The following is an 18,956-nucleotide window of genomic DNA, read 5'->3' on the forward strand; positions in this document are numbered from 1 at the left end:
TTTGAGCTTAAGTAAAAAATGTGAGTACTTTTTCCCCACTGCATTTGGCACTGATCAATCCAGTGGTTTGTGAGATTGTGAGATTAGCCCTGGAGACACACACACACACACACACACACACACAGGTGTGTGAGTCTGCATGTTTCTGATGGATTAATTCACAAACACTAGGCCTATTTCACATTCACAGTCCTAATTACAATGAATTCCCTCAGCAACAATTAGCATTACGCTTTTAGGAATCTGGATCGGAATATGATTAGGAGTGATTATTGCCATTACAGATTTTGATACGGTAATGTTATTAGCAAAAGCCCTGCGGCTGTAAATGGAATCTAGAACGTCTAGCTGATGTTTCCCATTGACGCACAGCCCTTTGCACTTTGCATCATGTTTGCCACACAACTTGAAAAGCTCAAATATTCTACCAGGGGCTCCGCCCAGAAATTCTATAAGGTCTGGCAGCCATTTTTGGACTACTTTAAACAAAAATTCCCGGCTGAGGATGTTCAGGTGTAGGACTGCTATCTAAAGGTTTAATTATTCTTGTTTGGCAAGTGACGATCTGATTGAGAACATTGTAGTGTAATGCAATATGACATGACCTTGTTACCTTTACATTTTATTTTGTCTTATTTTATTGTCTGTTTTGGTCCTGTATTTCAGTCTTTTTTTTTCTTTCTTTTTTTACTTTTTTTTATTTACTTATTTTTCTTAATGTACTGTATGCTTATGTGTAGTCTAGTTGTGTATGTATGTTGGTGTGTGTTGAAAAATAAATAAAAACAATTTAATAATAATGTTTGCCACACAGCACGGAAAACACACTGTCAGTGAGACAAGATAAAGTGTGTGTGTGTGTGTGTGTGTGTGTGTGTGTGTGTGTGTGTGTGTGTGTGTGTGTGTGTGTGTGTGTGTGTGTGTGTGTGTGTGTGTGTGTGTGTGTGTGTCACTCGGATTGCACTGCAACACAGACGCAGTGCGGGTCGAGCTTCTAGTTTATCTAATAAATCTTACAGTAGCGTATGACTTTTTCAGCAGTTATTACTTAAGTAGTATATCCTGGTTACCTGGTACATCTGGCATAAAACAAATGGCTCCCCATCACTATAGGGCTGAAGAGACCAGACACTCTTTCCACGTTACCAATAATCCGACATATGCAGTAACATGGCCCAGGTTAAGACTCACCCGTGGCTCCAACATACGTGGGCGGCTAAGACTCACCCGTGGCTCCCGGAAGAGTTTAGGGTTTGGGGTAGGCTGTCAGACTATTGCGCGTCGGACCAAAGACAATGATGCACCTGCCCGCGCCACTGGCCAGCAAGCCGGGGAGATGAATCACTGTCTGTCTGTCTGTATGCCCAAATATGGAGATGACCTACATCATTATTGTGATGTCATAGTAGTTGCAGAAGGGCCTCCAGCTGCTCTGGCAATGGGTATTAAAGCAATCATTAGTGTTGTGTGTGACGTCATGACCAACGTTAGTATAAGGTGTTGCAGGTTTATTGTTGTTGTTACAGTAGAGAAGCCACGCTGAAATCAGCATTTGAAACGATAGGGCGTTTAGAATAGAGTACTTATGCTCTTTGAACTCGACGAAGAAGAAGCAGCCAAACTGTCGACACAGTACATTTTGCTCGGGGGAGCTGCAGCAGCCATGCCGTCAAAGTCAAACTACACCATGAAGGAAGAAGAGGACAGTAACCATTTGGATGGAGCAGCGGGCGTCAAAAACAACAAGCCGGACAACACTCCGTTCAAACAACAGAGGTTACCGGCCTTCCAGTCCACCCTGACCGCGGGCACCGTCTTTCCGGCTTTCTTCGTCATGGGCCTTATCTTCATCCCCATCGGCATCGTCCTCTTGGTCACATCGAACAACATCAGAGAGCTTCAGATCGATTACACCGGTGTTGACCGGGAGAGTCCGTGCTACGACTGTGCTCATAACGTCAACTGGACCGGCACGACACCGTGCACCTGCTCTATCCCCTTTACACTGGGGCAACCCTTCAAGGGCGACGTCTTCATGTATTACGGCCTGTCCAACTTCTACCAGAACCACAGGCGCTACGTGAAGTCGAGGGACGACAGGCAATTGAACGGCGACCGGTCAGCACTGATGATCCCGAGTAAGGAATGCGAGCCCTACCGCCACAGAGATGGCCTGCCCATCGCCCCATGCGGCGCCATCGCAAACAGCCTCTTTAACGACGTTCTGGAGTTGTACTACGTCGATTCCGGTGGCACGAGACATCTCGTTCCTCTGGCGAAAAAAGGCATAGCGTGGTCGACCGACAAGCACGTGAAGTTCAGGAATCCCGGTGGAAGAAATCTCACCGCGGCGTTCCAAGGCACCGCCGAGCCGGTGAACTGGAGGAAGCCCGTTTTTGAGCTGGACCCCGCGGACGCCGACAACAACGGCTTCATCAACGAGGACCTCATCGTGTGGATGCGCACCGCCGCCCTGCCCTCCTTCCGCAAGCTCTACCGCATCGTCCAGAGGGCGTCCAACAATGCGACCCCGACTCTGCCAAGCGGGAACTACAGCCTGGACGTCGCCTATAATTACCCTGTGCTCAGGTTCGGTGGCAGGAAGCGCATGATCCTGAGTACCACGTCCTCGATAGGCAGCAAGAACCCTTTCCTGGGCATCGCGTACATCACCGTGGGCTCCCTTTGCCTTGTCCTCGGCATGGTTCTGCTCGTCATGCACCAGAAATACGGTAACCGCAAGGGCAGCACCTATTTTCTCAGCTAACCCCTCCCGGTACAGAGCTTACCATCCTGCTCTCGCGCATGCCTGGGTGGCTCCGTGGTGCCGCCATTACTTTTGCAACACCTGCTAACCTCAAGTATATGTTGAAAAGCTTGGCTATAATCGGACTGTTGAGGCTAGAAGTCCTTAAAGCGTCAATATGCCTGGTCTTCTATACTTAAAGGTGTGTTTTACTTTCCGGAAGATTGGTGGCACATTTATATAGTGCTTTTCTCCAAAGCAATCAATGCAATGTGTAGTACATTCACACACCATGAAAGGACGGAACTGCTCACGGGGAACAGTTAGGTTGGAACAGTAAGTTTGTAAAAGTTAGGTTGGAACAGTTAGGTTGTCGTCTGATTCCAAGACCTCTTCCTCCTACCTCCTGGGCCACTGCCTATGTAAGCAGTGCTTTGTGAAGGGCTTGCTAAGTGGAGGCTGTATATCATTTAAAGTGAGTTTTTTTAAGTGAATTGTGGACATCATGTACTGCAATATGTTCAGCTTCTGATGAAACTTAACACATTCCTCTGACATAACCTCTGTTCCAATTGGCTCGAATATAGATTGGAATGATCATACCTGGATTAGTTTTCTATTCATGGCACTATTTACTGTACATGGATTGGGCCGTTACTAAGGCAACATTCTCCCCCTTTTTTTTAGCTTATGAAATCATACTTACTCACAGGAAATAACTGCTACTGTATACAATCACACTCGTGTGAAGTGAGGGGCGCTCTTATCATCGTACATCATCACATTTCGGCCAATCACAATTTGGCGTCCTCACTTTTCTGTCCTCACTTTTTATCCTCATATCTGTGCATCGCGACGCATTGTGAGCTTGTATATCGGCAAATGGCTGAAATGTACCGTATCTAGAGCTGAAGTGGTTAATGTATGTTTTGTAATAATAAAAATCTAACAAAGTAATCAGTTTTCAAATAAATGCAGTGGAGTGAAAGTACAATATTTGGATCTGTTGCAGTTTCCCAGAATTGCATCTTTCTTATTCTAGTTTATTTCTCTCTCCCCAGTAGAGTTCATACTCGCTCGCTCCACACTCACGCCTTATTAGTCCCACCTCTGTGAGCCAGGAGGTGAAGATTAGATGCGAGTCCAGAGGAATGGAGCAGGTTGGACACAATGACACATTCCAATACTCAAATGTTGGACACAATGACACATTCCAATACTCAAACGTTGGACACAATGACACATTCCAATACTCAAATGTTGGACACAATGACACATTCCAATACTCAAATGTTGGACACAATGACACATTCCAATACTCAAATGTCTGTCTGCTTGCATCATTCTCCCTGCTCCACATGTTGCATTGATGGGACGCTGTATTTCTCTCCAATATGCTTATGAATGGAGATGTTTGACATGGATTATCCCACACCCAAGGCCATGCACAACAAACAGCGAAGATCAAACCATTATTTAATGTACTAGAAAATAAGGCGGCGATCCGAGCATTAAAAATGGGGAGGCATACTATGGTCCGACGGAGCATTGGTCCGAGGTGCGCTGGGGGTCGGGAGAGGGTTGGGGTTAGGTTTAGGTGTGCTGCCCCGTGGGAGGTTATAGGGTTAGGGTGAGGGTTTGAGGTAGGTTGTCGTTCGGACCAATGCTCCGTCGGACCAAACACATGAACTCCTAAAGGTGTGGAGAGGAGTCTTCCGAAACATGTTGGCTGTTTTTAACTTTTCTAAATAAAGTACATTGATTTTTATCCACCCTCTCCTCATTTTTACCTTTGAGTGCTCGGATTGGTGCCTTTTTTTCTAGTATTCCAGTCCCACGGATCTTTGTAGCACGAGTCCACTTCATTTTTTACTTTTATTGCACCTCCATTGAGCACCTGGTTGACTCTCTCTTTGTCGCTCTCCATTATTTAATGTGTTATTGTGTTGCTTCAGTAGGTTTGAGCACTGTTTCAGATAATATTGAATGAAACCTTCCAAGCAAGCCGAATTACGTCATGATGATGTCCTCCGGTGATGTTCAGGATGTTCAGGACTAGGCCAGATCACAGCCCATATGGGGATGATCTTTACGTCATTTCCAGGACGTCTTCACCAGTTAAAATAATATAGCATATTCTGGGCTAGATCTGTGATATGACTTAAGTTGGACTGGCCTTGATCAGACTCTCTCTGATTCATCCAGGGATGTCCGTCTTAGTGGGCAGAATTTATGTTGGTTGAAATCAGGTGATATTCTGGGCCAGGTCTGACTAGTCTTGGTTTGACTTGATCTGGCCCCAATCGAGACGTCACCAATTCGTCCAGGTCCTGTCCGAGTGTCCGTGCTAGCTGGGATTTATTTATTCTCGAAATTAAGGCATATACTGTAACAGTTCAATAAAACAGAAGAATATATATGAATATAATGTATAAATGTATCTCTTCCAGTTGAAACAAGTGGAACACATGATACACAGTGCTCAATATGTGAGCAGAGATTTGGGTATTGGAATTTGGCTTCTATCTCTATATCTGTTTGGTCTTGCTCTCAACGTATCTTTCGACGCCATGCGTTCTGTTGTGCAAGGTGGATGCGTGTGTGCATGTGTGTGTGTGCCTGTGTGTGTGTGTGTGTGTGTGTGTGCCCGTGTGTGTGTGTGCGTGAATCCGTCCATCAGTGTGTGCCTGCAGCTAGCGTGCCAGACTCAAGGTTTCACAGTTTATTGCCAAGGTTGCTAAGAAGAATTAGTATCAGCATAAAGGTAGACCTACCAAAGACTCTGCTAAATGGGAGCCAATGCCTCCTTGCTTGTCACTCAGCATCAAGGGTTACATACTAGCGTCATGTCCAGGGGGTGTACATGTACATCAAGCTGCATCACGCTACAGAAACAGGAGGTATAGGCTCCTGCCCCATGGGCCTCATGCATGGCTCAGCAAGGCTTACTGTTACAACATAGCAACTTATTTCCGTCTCTTTCACTCTTTGTCAAACTCTCAGTCACTCATTCTCACGTCATACACTCCCATCAATAAACGGAACGTTCCATCTTCACGCGGTGAGGTGAACGATATGCAGAGCAGCAGACGGTGTGTGTGTGTGTGTGTGTGTGTGTGTGTGTGTGTGTGTGTGTGTGTGTGTGTGTGTGTGTGTGTGTGCGAGTGTGCGTGTGTGTGCGCATGCGCGTGTGTGTCTTTAGAAGAGTGCACATGCATTGCTGACACAAGTACGTACATATACTGCATAATACATGTCCATGCATGACATAAGCACAAGCAGAAACACCTACATAAGTCTGACTTCACAACTTTTGGCTTCAAGCTGGTTTCCACTTTCCAACATAAAAGGAACAAAAGTCTTTGATCAGAGAAATCTCAGAGAGAGAGAGAGAGAGACAGAGACAGAGACAGAGACAGAGACAGAGACAGAGACAGAGACAGAGACAGAGACAGAGACAGAGACAGAGACAGAGACAGAGACAGAGACAGAGACAGAGACAGACGAAGGTACCCAAACATGGAGAAAGAGAGAAACAGAAAGAGATCAGAAGAGAGAAACTGTTACTCCTGTCCAACATAGAGTCAGACCTAAACGGGAAACGGACTGATATGGAGCCTGTGCGTGCGTGCGTGCGTGCGTGCGTGCGTTGAATGCTTGCGTGCAAGACACGCATGAGGAATGAGAAGCACATTGTGAACGTGTGTTTTGGCCATACAGTCATTTCAGGATATTCAGACACCATGAATAACAGTGTCAGTGTCAGGTGTGCATCACTTGTCAATATCTGTGCCCAGAGACTACATGGATGTCAGAAATCCTAGAATTAGGCCAGGACGGTTAGCTCAACCGTCTGGGCACCTAGGCAGCCAAGCCAGCCGGACGACGTGTTGCGGGTTCGACTCCCGAGCCCGACAGCCTTTGCCACGTGTCATTCCCCATCTCTCTCTCCCCCTTTCCTGTCAAAACTACTGTAATCTATCAATAAAGGCAAAAAGCCAGAAAAAATATCTTAAAAAAAAAAAAAAAAACAATCCTAGAATTAAAAAGAATGAATGCATATTTATTTCAACACAGATTTGATTAGATTAGGAACCAATACTGTCTGATACAGACAATAAAGTAAATGTAATGTTTACTCTTGGATACAACTGTATGTATACAGAAAGTACAGTATCTACCTGTCCCGCCCAGGAGACGGGACAGACTGACCTGAACAAAAGTTCACCATCATGCAATGTGTTCAGCAGCTTACAGAAACGTTGTGCATTGTGCAAAAAGACATTCAGACAACCTAGGCTATCATTCTGGAAAGTGCATGTCATCAATATGATATCATCCGTCCATCTTCAACCACTAGTCGGGTCGTGGGGGCAACAGCTCCACTAGAGAGCTCCAGACTTCCCTCTCCAGAGCAACATTAGTGACTTCCTCCTGGGGGATCACGAGACGAGACGTTCCAAGGCCAGTGAGTCGATGTGTTTCCTCCAACTGCGCCTTCGTCTGCCCCGGGGTCTCCTCCCAGTGGGACGTGCCTCGAGGACCTCCCTAGGGAGACGCCCGAGAGGCATCCTAACCAGATGCCCGAACCACCTAAGCTGGCTCCTTTCCAATATGAATATGATCATATACAATTTATGTCATAAGCTGGCTGCTTCCAAGTACCCTGATAACGGATCAATACTGCAATAAATACACTGACAATGAGCATTGCCCTAGTACTGTAAACCGTGGATCCTCTGACTGAGGCATAATCTGAGGACTAGTATTACTGACATAGCTTACAGTAGACAGATAATAATGGACTGTGATTTTAGACAGCCTCGCTGTGGTGAGAGAAATATTAACGTGGTTTGTCAAGGAATGGTCTGTCTTCCCACAATGACTGACCTTTGGTTTTACTGCAGAGGGCTGGTCAGGGAGGGGATTTACAGGACCCATTAGTCATCTGTCTCAATTCCCTTCCAAAAAACATTTCTGTATATCCGGATAGCGGATAGGTTTCAGGGCAGTAGTCTGAAGAAATGTAGTCACAGATTGTGTTTTTGGTCTTTAATTGCGATTCAGAGTGAATTTACCATATACCTGAAACAGTGGAATAAAATGTATGCTCCATTGGCCCGTCACGCGATGGTCGCATCCGAAGCGCTGTTCTGACACGCCGTCAGGCAGCAACGTATGAATCTGTCTTAACCACTTGCACCCTATAGCAGAGTATTCTGGGGTTAACATTGCCTCCAGTGGTTGCCACCATTGGTGTGTGAATGTGGACGCTGTTCGTCACTTCACCTCCCAATGTATGAATGAATGGACCATTGTAAAGCGCTTTGAGTAAGCACGTAGTGCATAGAATTTTTTTAATGCAATCCATTATTATTATTATTTTCTGAAAATACAGAGCCATGTTTACTAATTATTGAGGTGTGGTTAAAACTGATCAACATGGTGAAATATCACACTCGTGTGAACTGTGAAGTGAGGGACGCTCTTATCATCATCCGTGCTCAGCCAATCAAAGCATCTCTATGGGGTACACACAAACACACAAAGCTAGCTGGGCATAGCGCCCCCTCAAAAAGAGGGGGTAGCACCCCTCAAGAAATACACTGTATATAAGTTTACGTCATAGTTGTGTCATGTATTCATTCAACCATGTTATTCACACTAACAAAAGGCCATTTCACAATTCATCTCTCCACTATGTCTATACTCTCTCCGTTGCCTCAATATATTTCTTATCTATCGTAGCCTTTAGTTTAATATGTTGACACATGGCTCAAGTTACAATGTATAAAATCTATTATCCGGACCTCTGCTAGGAACTGGCCAGTCACCAAATCAAATCTCTGTCGTGATTAAAGAGCAATGGACTGTGTTAATGCTGCTACGCTGTCAACTTTGGAAATCATTCCTTTTGGCCAACAGCCAATAGATAAGAGTTTTCTATCTGACTCACTATAGCCACTGATACAGCTGGAATAATTCAACATTTGAAAAACATGAAACATCTCTCTGTGCTATTTTCTTTTATGTCGTAAATACTTATAGTATCTATTCTACTGCCATCTGTTGTGTTAAGGTGTATTTCTTTCTGTCTGTCTGATGTTGCTGAGACATATTTTAAGAAAAACTACATCTTTAACTCCAATAGTGTAATTTGGGCTGTTTGGGATTCTCTTCTCAACTGCTTGGGAGTTTAAATTTGACGTGAATTAATTAATCGAAATTAATCGAGTGCCCCCCCCCCCCCCCTGGCAAAGCCAGTACTGCAGGAAACACTGAGTTTTAACTTTTAACTCCCCCAACACACACACTCTGTCTGTCTATTCTTCTGTCTGTGCAAGGTTGAAAAAAGTTCTACCTCTATCTCTGAGCCCCCCCCCCCCCCCCCCCTTAACACACACACACACACACACACACACACACAAGCGTGTGTGTGTGTGTGTGTGTGTGTGTGTGTGTGTGTGTGTGTGTGTGTGTGTGTGTGTGTGTGTGTGTGTGTGTGTGTGTGTGTGTGTGTGTGTGTGTGTGTGTGTGTGCGCGTGTGTGTAGCCCTGTCCATGTAGCCCTGTCGTATTGTAAGTGATCTTCTACTCTGTTCTTTATGGATACATTTATTCTTGTGTGATACACTAAATCCCTGTCTCCCTTCTCTGTGTGTGTGTGTGTGTGTGTGTGTGTGTGTGTGTGTGTGTGTGTGTGTGTGTGTGTGTGTGTGTGTGTGTGTGTGTGTGTGTGTGTGTGTGTGTCTGTCTCTCTCTATCTCTCTCTCTCTCTCTCTGGTGACAGCTTTGTGCTGTCGTACTACTGTGTTGTGTTTACCTTCCCGCACGCACATTTCCCACATTACTGCTCTCACAGTCCATCCGTGTCACAGGTGTGTCCAGCAGAACAGCGTCACACAGTGTTGTTACAGATATACAGCTGTACTGACAGCTTTGGAAAGGCAACACAATGCAGACAGGAAAACAACAGTCACACACACACACACTCACACACACGCACGCACGCCTGTGGCAGCCAGGAAACAGTGGTCTAACTCTAACATCCCAGATTGTACGGACAGGGGGGGGGGGGGGGGGGGGGGGGGGGGGGCTGGTTGAACTCCATAACAGGAAAGGCTGGACAATCAGAGGAGGTTACTGTCTCCATACAATGCACACACAATGCAGTACAGACTGAACCACACAGCATAGACAGACAGTAGCCTACTACACACCCAGTAGGACAGACGGAACCACACAGCATGGACAGTACTACACACCCAGTAGGACAGACTGAACCACACAGAATGGACAGTACTACACACCCAGTAGGACAGACTGAACCACACAGAATGGACAGTACTACACACCCAGTAGGACAGACAGAACCACACAGCATAGACAGTACTACACACCCAGTAGGACAGACAGAACCACACAGAATGGACAGTACTACACACCCAGTAGGACAGACGTCACTTAACCACACAGCATGGACAGTACTACACACCCAGTAGGACAGACAGACAGACAGAACCACACAGCATAGACAGTACTACACACCCAGTAGGACAGACAGACTGAACCACACAGCATAGACAGTAGTACACACCCAGTAGGACAGACAGACAGACAGACAGACAGACAGACAGACAGACAGACAGACAGACAGACAGACAGACAGAACCACACAGCATAGACAGTAGTACACACCCAGTAGGACAAACAGACAACACGTGACACAGTCACTCATACAGCAAATGTAGACGTTAATCTATTTATGTACAGGTCGGACCTTTTGGTTTCATTTTACGCTCCCAAGAGTTAAATTATTGTTAAAGATGATTACTTAATTTACTAGAAGTCTACACAATTACAGACTGTGGACCACTGGCTGAGAACCTGGTGGACCAGTGGTTCTTGAGGGGGTTCCAGGTGGTCCACAGCTTAATGATGGAGAGTTGGTAACCAAATGGACCATTATAGATCTTTAACTCTTGAGAGTGTAAAATTAAACCAAATGGACCAAATTATTATTGTTAAACATCTGCATTACTTAAGTTAACTTTAAGAAGTCAGTCTACACAATTAGAAAATGGAAGAATTGTTATTTTGATCAACGTTTGCCTGTTATCTCTCCTAATGGTACCAACATCAATACAGCATGGAATTGTGGACATATCTTTAGTTTTGGGTCTGCAAGGCTAAATCTCATCAAATGGTGATCCGTGGCTCAAATGCCCAATAAATAATGGACCTCCTTGATATGAAAAAGGTTCAAAAGGTTCTCTTCTCCTCTGCGTTGGTTGGTTTACGCTGCTCTCTACCAGTCTGATTTGATCTCCTTCCATTTGGCTTCATTACTCTGCTCTTTTCCTCTCAACTCTATTCATGGTTTTCAACCTTTTTCATATCAAGGCCCATTATTTATTCGGCATTTGAGCCACGGACCACCATTTGATGACATTTAGCCTCAGACCCAAAATAACAACAAAATAAAATAACAATTATTCTACATTCTCCAATTGTAGACTTCTTGTGAATTAAGTTTAATGCAGATATTACAACAATAATGTAACTCTTGGGAGCGTAAAATGAAACCAAATGGATTTGGTTTCATTTTACGCTCTCAAGAGTTAAAGATCTACAAGAGTCCATTTGGTTAGCAACTTTACCTGGAACCCCATCAAGGACCACTGGTGGTCCCCGGACCACTGGTTGAAAACCACTGTGCTATTGTGTTGTGTTCTCTTCTGTGAATATTATTGCAATGACCTAAATAATAATAATAATAATAAAAATAATACTAATATTAAAAGACACAATGTTGGCTGAAATTACATATAAAATAAAGCAAAACAGACAGCTAATAAACAGGCATACACAGGGAGCTGTTGTTCTTACAATACATCCATACCTGTACATGTTATATACACTTACAGTACATACTCACCTGTACATGTTATATCCACTTACACATAACTTTGTATTATGATATCACATCAAATTTTTGTGTGTCTGACTGTCCCATTATCTGTGTGTGTGTGTGTGTGTGTGTGTGTGTGTGTGTGTGTGTGTGTGTGTGTGTGTGTGTGTGTGTGTGTGTGTGTGTGTGTGTGTGTGTGTGTGTGTGTGTGTGTGTGTGTGTGTGTGTGTGTGTGTGTAGGCTATTTAGAATGTAGAATGAATGTATTTCTTTGTAGACAAGTGAGCCAACTTCACACAGTAGCCCACACCACTTTTCACTGCAAGTTCGGAACAACTCACAAAAAATTATGTAACAATGCCAGGAGATCAAAGTCAACACACTATCATATTCATTATTCAGACCCGAAATGCAGCACATTTTCACAGCACCTGTAGGCTGTAAACTCAAATAAATAGCTTTCTCCTCATCATAAATTCAATTTTATAGTCAGACAACAAAACGAACTGTCACTCACACCACAGTGAGACCGCATACATAACAATATTGCGCGCCAAACAACCGAGGGGTCAAGAAAGACCAAAGAAAAGACAAGACAACAACAGACAAGATGAAGATGAAAGAAAACTTCGTGGAACTCACCGAGAAACTCTTCCTTCTTTTCTTGTCTTTTGGTGTGTTTTATTTGTGAACTCCGCACGCAGAAAACAACGTCGCCTGCCCGCCGGCCGCCTTATTAATGTGACTTATAAAGTGTATAAGGTGAGCCGTAACCGTCCGTCAGTGAATGGGTGGTTCAACTTCAAGTGTTGTTGACGTTATAAACAAACGGAGCACATGGACGAGAGGAGGAGAGAGGAGAGCCACTCCTTCCTTCAGTTCAATGGAGAGGAGGAGAGGAGAGGAGAGCCACTCCTTCAGTTCAGCAGCAGCAACAGGTCGCCAGCCAGTCAGTGTCCTCCAGTCATCATCTGTGATGATGCAGCAGCAATCATGTTCTACTGTGTGCTCTAGCTCCGCCTGGTGGTCACTTCATTGATTGATTGGTTTTTGAGCCCCTCCTATTTACAGTTCTATTTCGTCCCTGCTGACCGCCAGAGGCGGTGCTTTAAGCACTGAATACGTCCCTTCGTGCATGCGCAGTCGAGTATTTTATACCAACAATGTCGGTTGACCCCGTGATGACCCGGAGTCGTCTATAACTTCCGGCAGTCATACGGGGCTCAGTCCCTAATTTCTTCTCGCTTGCGCAAGTGTACATAGCACAGAGTTCTACAGCAGAATTAAACTGCACGATAACAGAACTATTGCTTTGCTACTACTAAGTCGCCGGTAGTCCCGCGACCATTGTTGGTCGGAGCTGTGACGCGTGCGTTCGCCCTCCAGGGACTGCGACTTAATACTACTATTATTGTATCGTTTTCGAGTGGAGCTGGGCTTCACATCGTCTTCTTTCCCCGTGGGAACAAGGTAAGCAGACAACCCCTGTTCGCATAGGCTGCGTGCGCGCTGCTTCCCTGCAACACACACGGTTGCGTGCTACAAACGGCGACCTGAGCGTCCCGTTTAGCACCCGTCAAAGTTGAACGGATAGCTCGTTCTCTTTGACAGCTTACGCTGTCTTGTTTTCCCACGAAGGCTGCGCCGCAGTGCTGGTGACGGCAAGCGTTAGCACTACCCGCTCCCAGCACGTGAGTCGACGCTAGTATTATTTGTTTACTAATTACTACTTACCTATACTACTTATACTTATACTACTTATACTTATAAGTGTACTTATCTACTGCTATATTACTCTGCCTCTCTGAGCGAGTCTTTGCTGGCACTGGCCAGCTATATAGCACCGCCGCGTGCTACAAACGGCGACCTGAGCGTCCCGTTTAGCACCCGTCAAAGTTGAACGGATAGCTCGTTCTCTTTGACAGCTTACGCTGTCTTGTTTTCCCACGAAGGCTGCGCCGCAGTGCTGGTGACGGCAAGCGTTAGCGCTACCCGCTCCCAGCACGTGAGTCGACGCTATTATTATTTGCTTACTACTTATACTTATACTACTTATACTTATACTTATACTACTTATAAGTGTACTTATTTACTGCTATATTACTCTGCCTCTCTGAATGAGTCTTTGCTGGCACTGGCCAGCTATATAGCACCACCGCGAGGTTACGTCAGTAACCCCGGTTATATGAATTGGCTTGACTGATTTAGTCACTTGTTCTCAAATAGTGTACTTTAATTTCGGCACAGAGCCATTGCCACTTTATAGGTTGGTTTTCTGAAATTATATATATATAACTATATCGTTATATATATATCATATATACTGGTCTCTGCTAGAGCACCCCTTACCTGGCATAGGCGGCGTGCGCGCCCCCTCCCTCCAGCTAAGCGGCCTTTAGCAGCTACAGTAGCCTCTACTGGCACAGGCAGCGTCCGCGCTCCCTTCCTACCAGTTTACGGCTCCACCCCTAGCGACCACTAGCGTCCGCGCTCTGGGCTACATCTGCGGGTTTCCAATGGACGAACCCCGCCACCACCTGTGCACCTCCTGCCAGGCTCCTCTGCGGCCAGAGGATGGGCATGACCTCTGCCCTGGGTGCCTTGGCCCCCAACATCTGAGGGAGGCACTCGGTGACAACCCATGTCACGTGGACGCAGGAGCGTCCAATCTCTCTCGCCGGTAATGAAGGCTAACAAAACCCTCCCCGGACAGAAGGTACGTTATCGTTTAAAGCGGCGCTATCCCCGCTAAACAGACGTTCATATGATATCATATACTTATCATGGCATAACCTCCTGTGTGTGGGTAAAGGCTGCGTTCGCGCCGCCTCCCTGCTCTGCATACGAGGTCTGTTCGACTGTGAACGCTAGCGCTTATTATAAGCGACTATAAGACTTGCCGAAGGATAAGAACACTGTCATATTACCTTCGTTTGTTAAACACGCTACTTTTTAAGCTTTGTTTAGCCCCTGCTGGTGATGGCAAGAGCCTTGCTGGCCAAAGCCATATACCGATATTGGCAGCATTCAAGCTTAACTGCTTTTGCGAATAGCTGTATTGTTGTTGTTATTATCAGCCCGGTACAGGAGCAGCTTCCTGCGTCCTCCCAGGGTATTGATGTTGCTACCAGTATAGTTTGTAGCAAAATAGTATTAACAGCTACTGGTGTACATAGCCTGTCTGGTTGTTAACCCAGCTGGCCCCCAGTAGTGGGCCTAGCTGAAGCTGCTACCAGTATGTCTGGAGCTCAAAGCTCCATTAACAGTTTTTTGCATATACAGTGGGTGCAACCTGGTTTGTTCCCACAGGTCGGATTAGTGCCCCTGGGTACCTGTAGGTCCTATTAGCCCAGCTGGTCCCCAGCACAGAGTATCTGGCGCTGCTGACAGCGTAGCTCACAGCTGCTACCAGTAGCTTAAAGTTAAAGCTGTTTATGAACAGGCTATAACTTGTCTTGTTTTTTAGTAGCCTAGCTGGTCTCCAGCATAGCTCTCTAACTGGCGCTGCTACCTGTAGTTGTAGCCCAAGCGCTTATTATACTATTGAAGATAAAAAGCTATCTGTATATAGCTTGCCTTACTGTTTGTTGGCCCAGCTGGTACAGGGCAGGCAGCGTATGCGCTCCGCTCCTCCAGCATACGGCCAGCTTGATGTTACTTACTACTAATCGTTTGTTAGCTCAAGCATTTATTAACAGCTATTGGTGTATAGCTTGTTATGTTCATTAGCTGCAGCTGATACAGGCAGCGTACGCGCTCCCTTCCTTCAGCAGGTGGCCCCTATCGGTGGAGCTATCGGTTGTAGCCTTTTCTCCAAAACTAGCTTGTGTCGGTTTATTTAACCGAACCTGGCTGGGGTAGGCAGCGGTAGCGCTCCCTCCTCCCAGCATGAATGCGTAGTAGTGCACACGTGACTAGTGTATTGGAAGTTTCTTTTGTTTCGCTCTGGACTAGCAAACATAAATAATAATGCACTGGAGTTTGGATAAGCGTCATAGTGCCGTGATAAACGGTCACATAGGAAACACTACAGCTGCTACATAGCAGCGTCCAAACCTTGACTGAAGGCTACTTTATTATCATAAATTATAAGTAAGCCTCCGCCGGGGGTACAGGTAGCGTAAAGCTCCCCTCCCCCACCGCGACCATGCAGGTCGCACAGTCTATCTAACAGCAACGTTTGTGTGCTGTTTCTATGATGCACTTTACATCTGGTTGAATCTCAAAGTGCTGCAATGAGCATTTGCATAAACGTAAATGCATATTCACATGCTGCGGCAGGTATAGCAGCATTCAGTTTTTCGATTAAGTCATTATATGCCGATCTAAGTTAAAGCCTCTGCTGGCACAGGCAGCGTACGCGCCCCCTCCCTGCAGCATATGGCCAACACCTAGCAAACCAGTAGCGTCCGCGCCCTGGGCTAGTTGGGACTGGTGTGCACCGGCCGGTCCAAAGGAACCGGTGCCACCACAACGGAGAGCACCCACTTTCGTACCTCGAAAGCCTCTGCTGGTACAGACAGCGTATGCGCTCCCTCAAGCATATGGCCAACACCTAGCAACCAGTAGCGTCCGCGCCCTGGGCTAGTTGGGACTTGTGTGCACCGGCCGGTCCAGAGTAACCGGTGCCACCACAATGGAGAGCTCCCACTTTTGTACCTCGTGTGAAGCTCTCCTTCAGCCGTGAGCCGACCTTGGTCCTGCCCCGTGTGCCAGGAGGAAAAGGTCTGACCGCTGACTACAGCAGATCCGAGAGGGCTCAGCTATCTGCAGAGTTGGCCCGCATGAGGGCCATGCTCACTTCAGATAGCACCTAGGCACCTCGGAGGGTGCCGAAGCGCCTACCTCTCCGATGCCACAACTGACTCGAGGTTGATGTGCTCTCCCCGACAGCTTAAGCTACGCACTTCCATGACTATGAGGAAGATGCAGAAGGCGGTGCCTCCCAGGCATCAGAGCCGGCCTCCCACTTCTCAGCTCATGCGCATAGCCGTGGAACGCATACTAAAGCAGGCAGTCGGCTCCTCCAAGCGCCTTCTTCTTGCTGTCTTCGCCGTCCCCCACGCCTGTACCTGAGACAGCTACAGGCCTGCCGGGCGAACGATCAGGGCCCTCTCCCATCTCTATACCGATGGTGAAATCCTGGCAGCCCTGCCCTGATTGGGAAAAGTGTCCTGAGACAACCCGTTGCGACGTGACACTTTAATAGATTTGAACGCACAAGGCGATAAGGGCTGGCCTGGGTTACATGCCAGCCACCAAGCCTGTCATTGCATCCCTCATTGTGTTCCCCAACGAGGCCCGGCGGCAGAACGCTAGGTGACCTCGACCCCAGTGCAGGAGCACAGACAACCTGCTCACTGGGGCCTCCCGTTCACACTTAATAGTGGCAACGTTAATACTGGCTCACTCACCTTTGGTGTGTCACTGGAGGCATTGGCGTCATGTCCTCAGAGCGTGGGCGGCTGATGTCCATCGTATCTCTAGCCCGTCGCCAAGTCGGGTTTTCACAGTCAAGCTTGACTGATGAGCCTAGGCCAACTCTCCGTAGTCTCCCTGAGGAGCTAGGAGCACTAGGTGGTTCAGCCGGGCGAGAATCGCCGGAGCGAACCATCCAGGGGGGGAAGACCAGGCTGCAGCTTGCAGGCCTACGACACATCCCGCCTCCCAAAGGGCCGAGCTCCAACATTGATGAAATCATCTTGACTGCCCTCGGAGCTCGCGTATCACCGCCGGCCCACACTAGAGGCCAGCGTGTTCCCTGGCGTCCCACGCAGGGACCTGACTGTGACTGTGACTTTCCGGGCTGAGCAGTGCCTTCTGACGCCAGCCCCCCATATCCGGCGGGTCAAAATGGCCATTATCAGCAACATGACGAGAGCCCTATCAGACCAGGAGTGATGTGTCCTCCTGCCCAAGGGCGCAACAGAGGCTGTATATCCTCAGTCACACTAAGGGAAGTCCGATCTACATACTTCCTCGTGACGCAAGACAGACGGGTGTCGACATGTCTTGAATCTGATGGGACCCATATGAAGTTTATGCCAGTCTACTGGGCCGAACACGGCAATGTGCTGGAGCGGCAAGTGGTGCGCTCCGCTCTATAGCACACATTCTCATACCCATGGGACCTTAACCGGGTACTGGACGCCCTGTGCGGGCCTACCTTCGAACCCTTGGCACAGGCAGAGCTGAAGTGGGTGTCATGCAAGACAGCCCTTCTCCTGGCCATTACATTGGCAAAGCGCGTCAGTGAACTGCACGCTCTGTCAGTCAGCGAATCATGTCTGAGGTGGAACGCAGACGGCTCGGGGGTCACGCTGTGGCCAAACATAGCATTCCTCCCGAAGGTGCTGTCGCAGGCTCACCTCAACCGGCCTATCAGGCTGGCTCGATTCAACCCCCCACCTGGGGAGCTGACAGACAAACTGGAGCTGTTGTGCCCAGTCCGGGCCCTGAGAGCCTACATTGAAGCTACTGCACGCATCAGGCGAGCAGAGCAGCTGTTCTTTTGCCATAGTGGTGTGAACAAAGGCGGCGCTCCCTCCAAGCAGCGCCTGTCCCACTGGATTGTAGACACAATCAGCCACGCCTATGAGGCAAGTAACCTCCCCGTACCATCAGGGGTACGGTGCCACTCTACAAGGAGCATTTCCACATCATGGGCTGCCATGAGAGGGGTGCCCTTGGAGGACATTTGTGCCGCCGCCTCATGGGCTTCGGCAGGCACTTTCTCAAGGTACTACAGGGTGAATGTTGCCACTCCCCACCCAGTGGACGTGGCCCTCTTCCCCGAATCCTCCGGTTCTACCCTTTGAGGTCTGTAATCAGGATTCCTCGTGACTTGGCTGGTATAAGTCATTCAGTGCTTAAAGCACCGCCTCTGGCGGTCAGCAGGGACGAAATAGAACGATAGTTACGTATGTAACTACGGTTCTATGAGTCCTGAATGACCGCCAGAGGCACTCTTGTCACTCAGAATCCTCGTGTTCTCGCGAGAAGATTCTGTAGGGACTGAGCCCCGTATGACTGCCGGAAGTTATAGACGACTCCGGGTCATCACGGGGTCAACCGACATTGTTGGTATAAAATACTCGACTGCGCATGCACGAAGGGACGTATTCAGTGCTTAAAGCACCGCCTCTGGCGGTCATTCAGGACTCATAGAACCGTAGTTACATACGTAACTATCGGTTTAATGTTTGTCTTTAGTTTTAAAAACGCCATTGACAATGAAGGGAAAATATACGTCATAATGTGCCTCATTACGTCATATTGTCTCTTTATTGTTAATGGTTTT

General features: G+C 47.3%; 2 protein-coding genes across 2 annotated transcripts in view; one reads left to right on the top strand and one right to left on the bottom strand.

Annotated features, from left to right (window-relative positions):
• Positions 1-12,614, bottom strand: part of LOC310863112 (semaphorin-3D) — a 134,450-nt gene extending 121,836 nt beyond the window's left edge. Inside the window, exon 1 of the mRNA XM_083771257.1 lies at positions 12,299-12,614. The gene's annotated coding sequence lies outside the window, so the exon portion shown is untranslated. The remainder of the gene's footprint in view (positions 1-12,298) is intronic.
• On the top strand, positions 1,664-2,767 carry LOC310863791 (cell cycle control protein 50A-like; the record flags this gene model as incomplete). The annotated part of the gene is made up of 1 exon (XM_083772285.1): positions 1,664-2,767. The coding sequence occupies one exon, from the start codon at positions 1,664-1,666 to the stop codon at positions 2,765-2,767; it is 1,104 nt and encodes a 367-aa protein (XP_083628411.1).
• Positions 12,615-18,956: the final 6,342 nt, after the last annotated feature.

This window comes from Protomyctophum parallelum, assembly GCF_964188405.1.
Source record: "Protomyctophum parallelum genome assembly, chromosome: 8".
In the NCBI taxonomy this organism is placed as follows: Eukaryota; Metazoa; Chordata; class Actinopteri; order Myctophiformes; family Myctophidae; genus Protomyctophum; species Protomyctophum parallelum.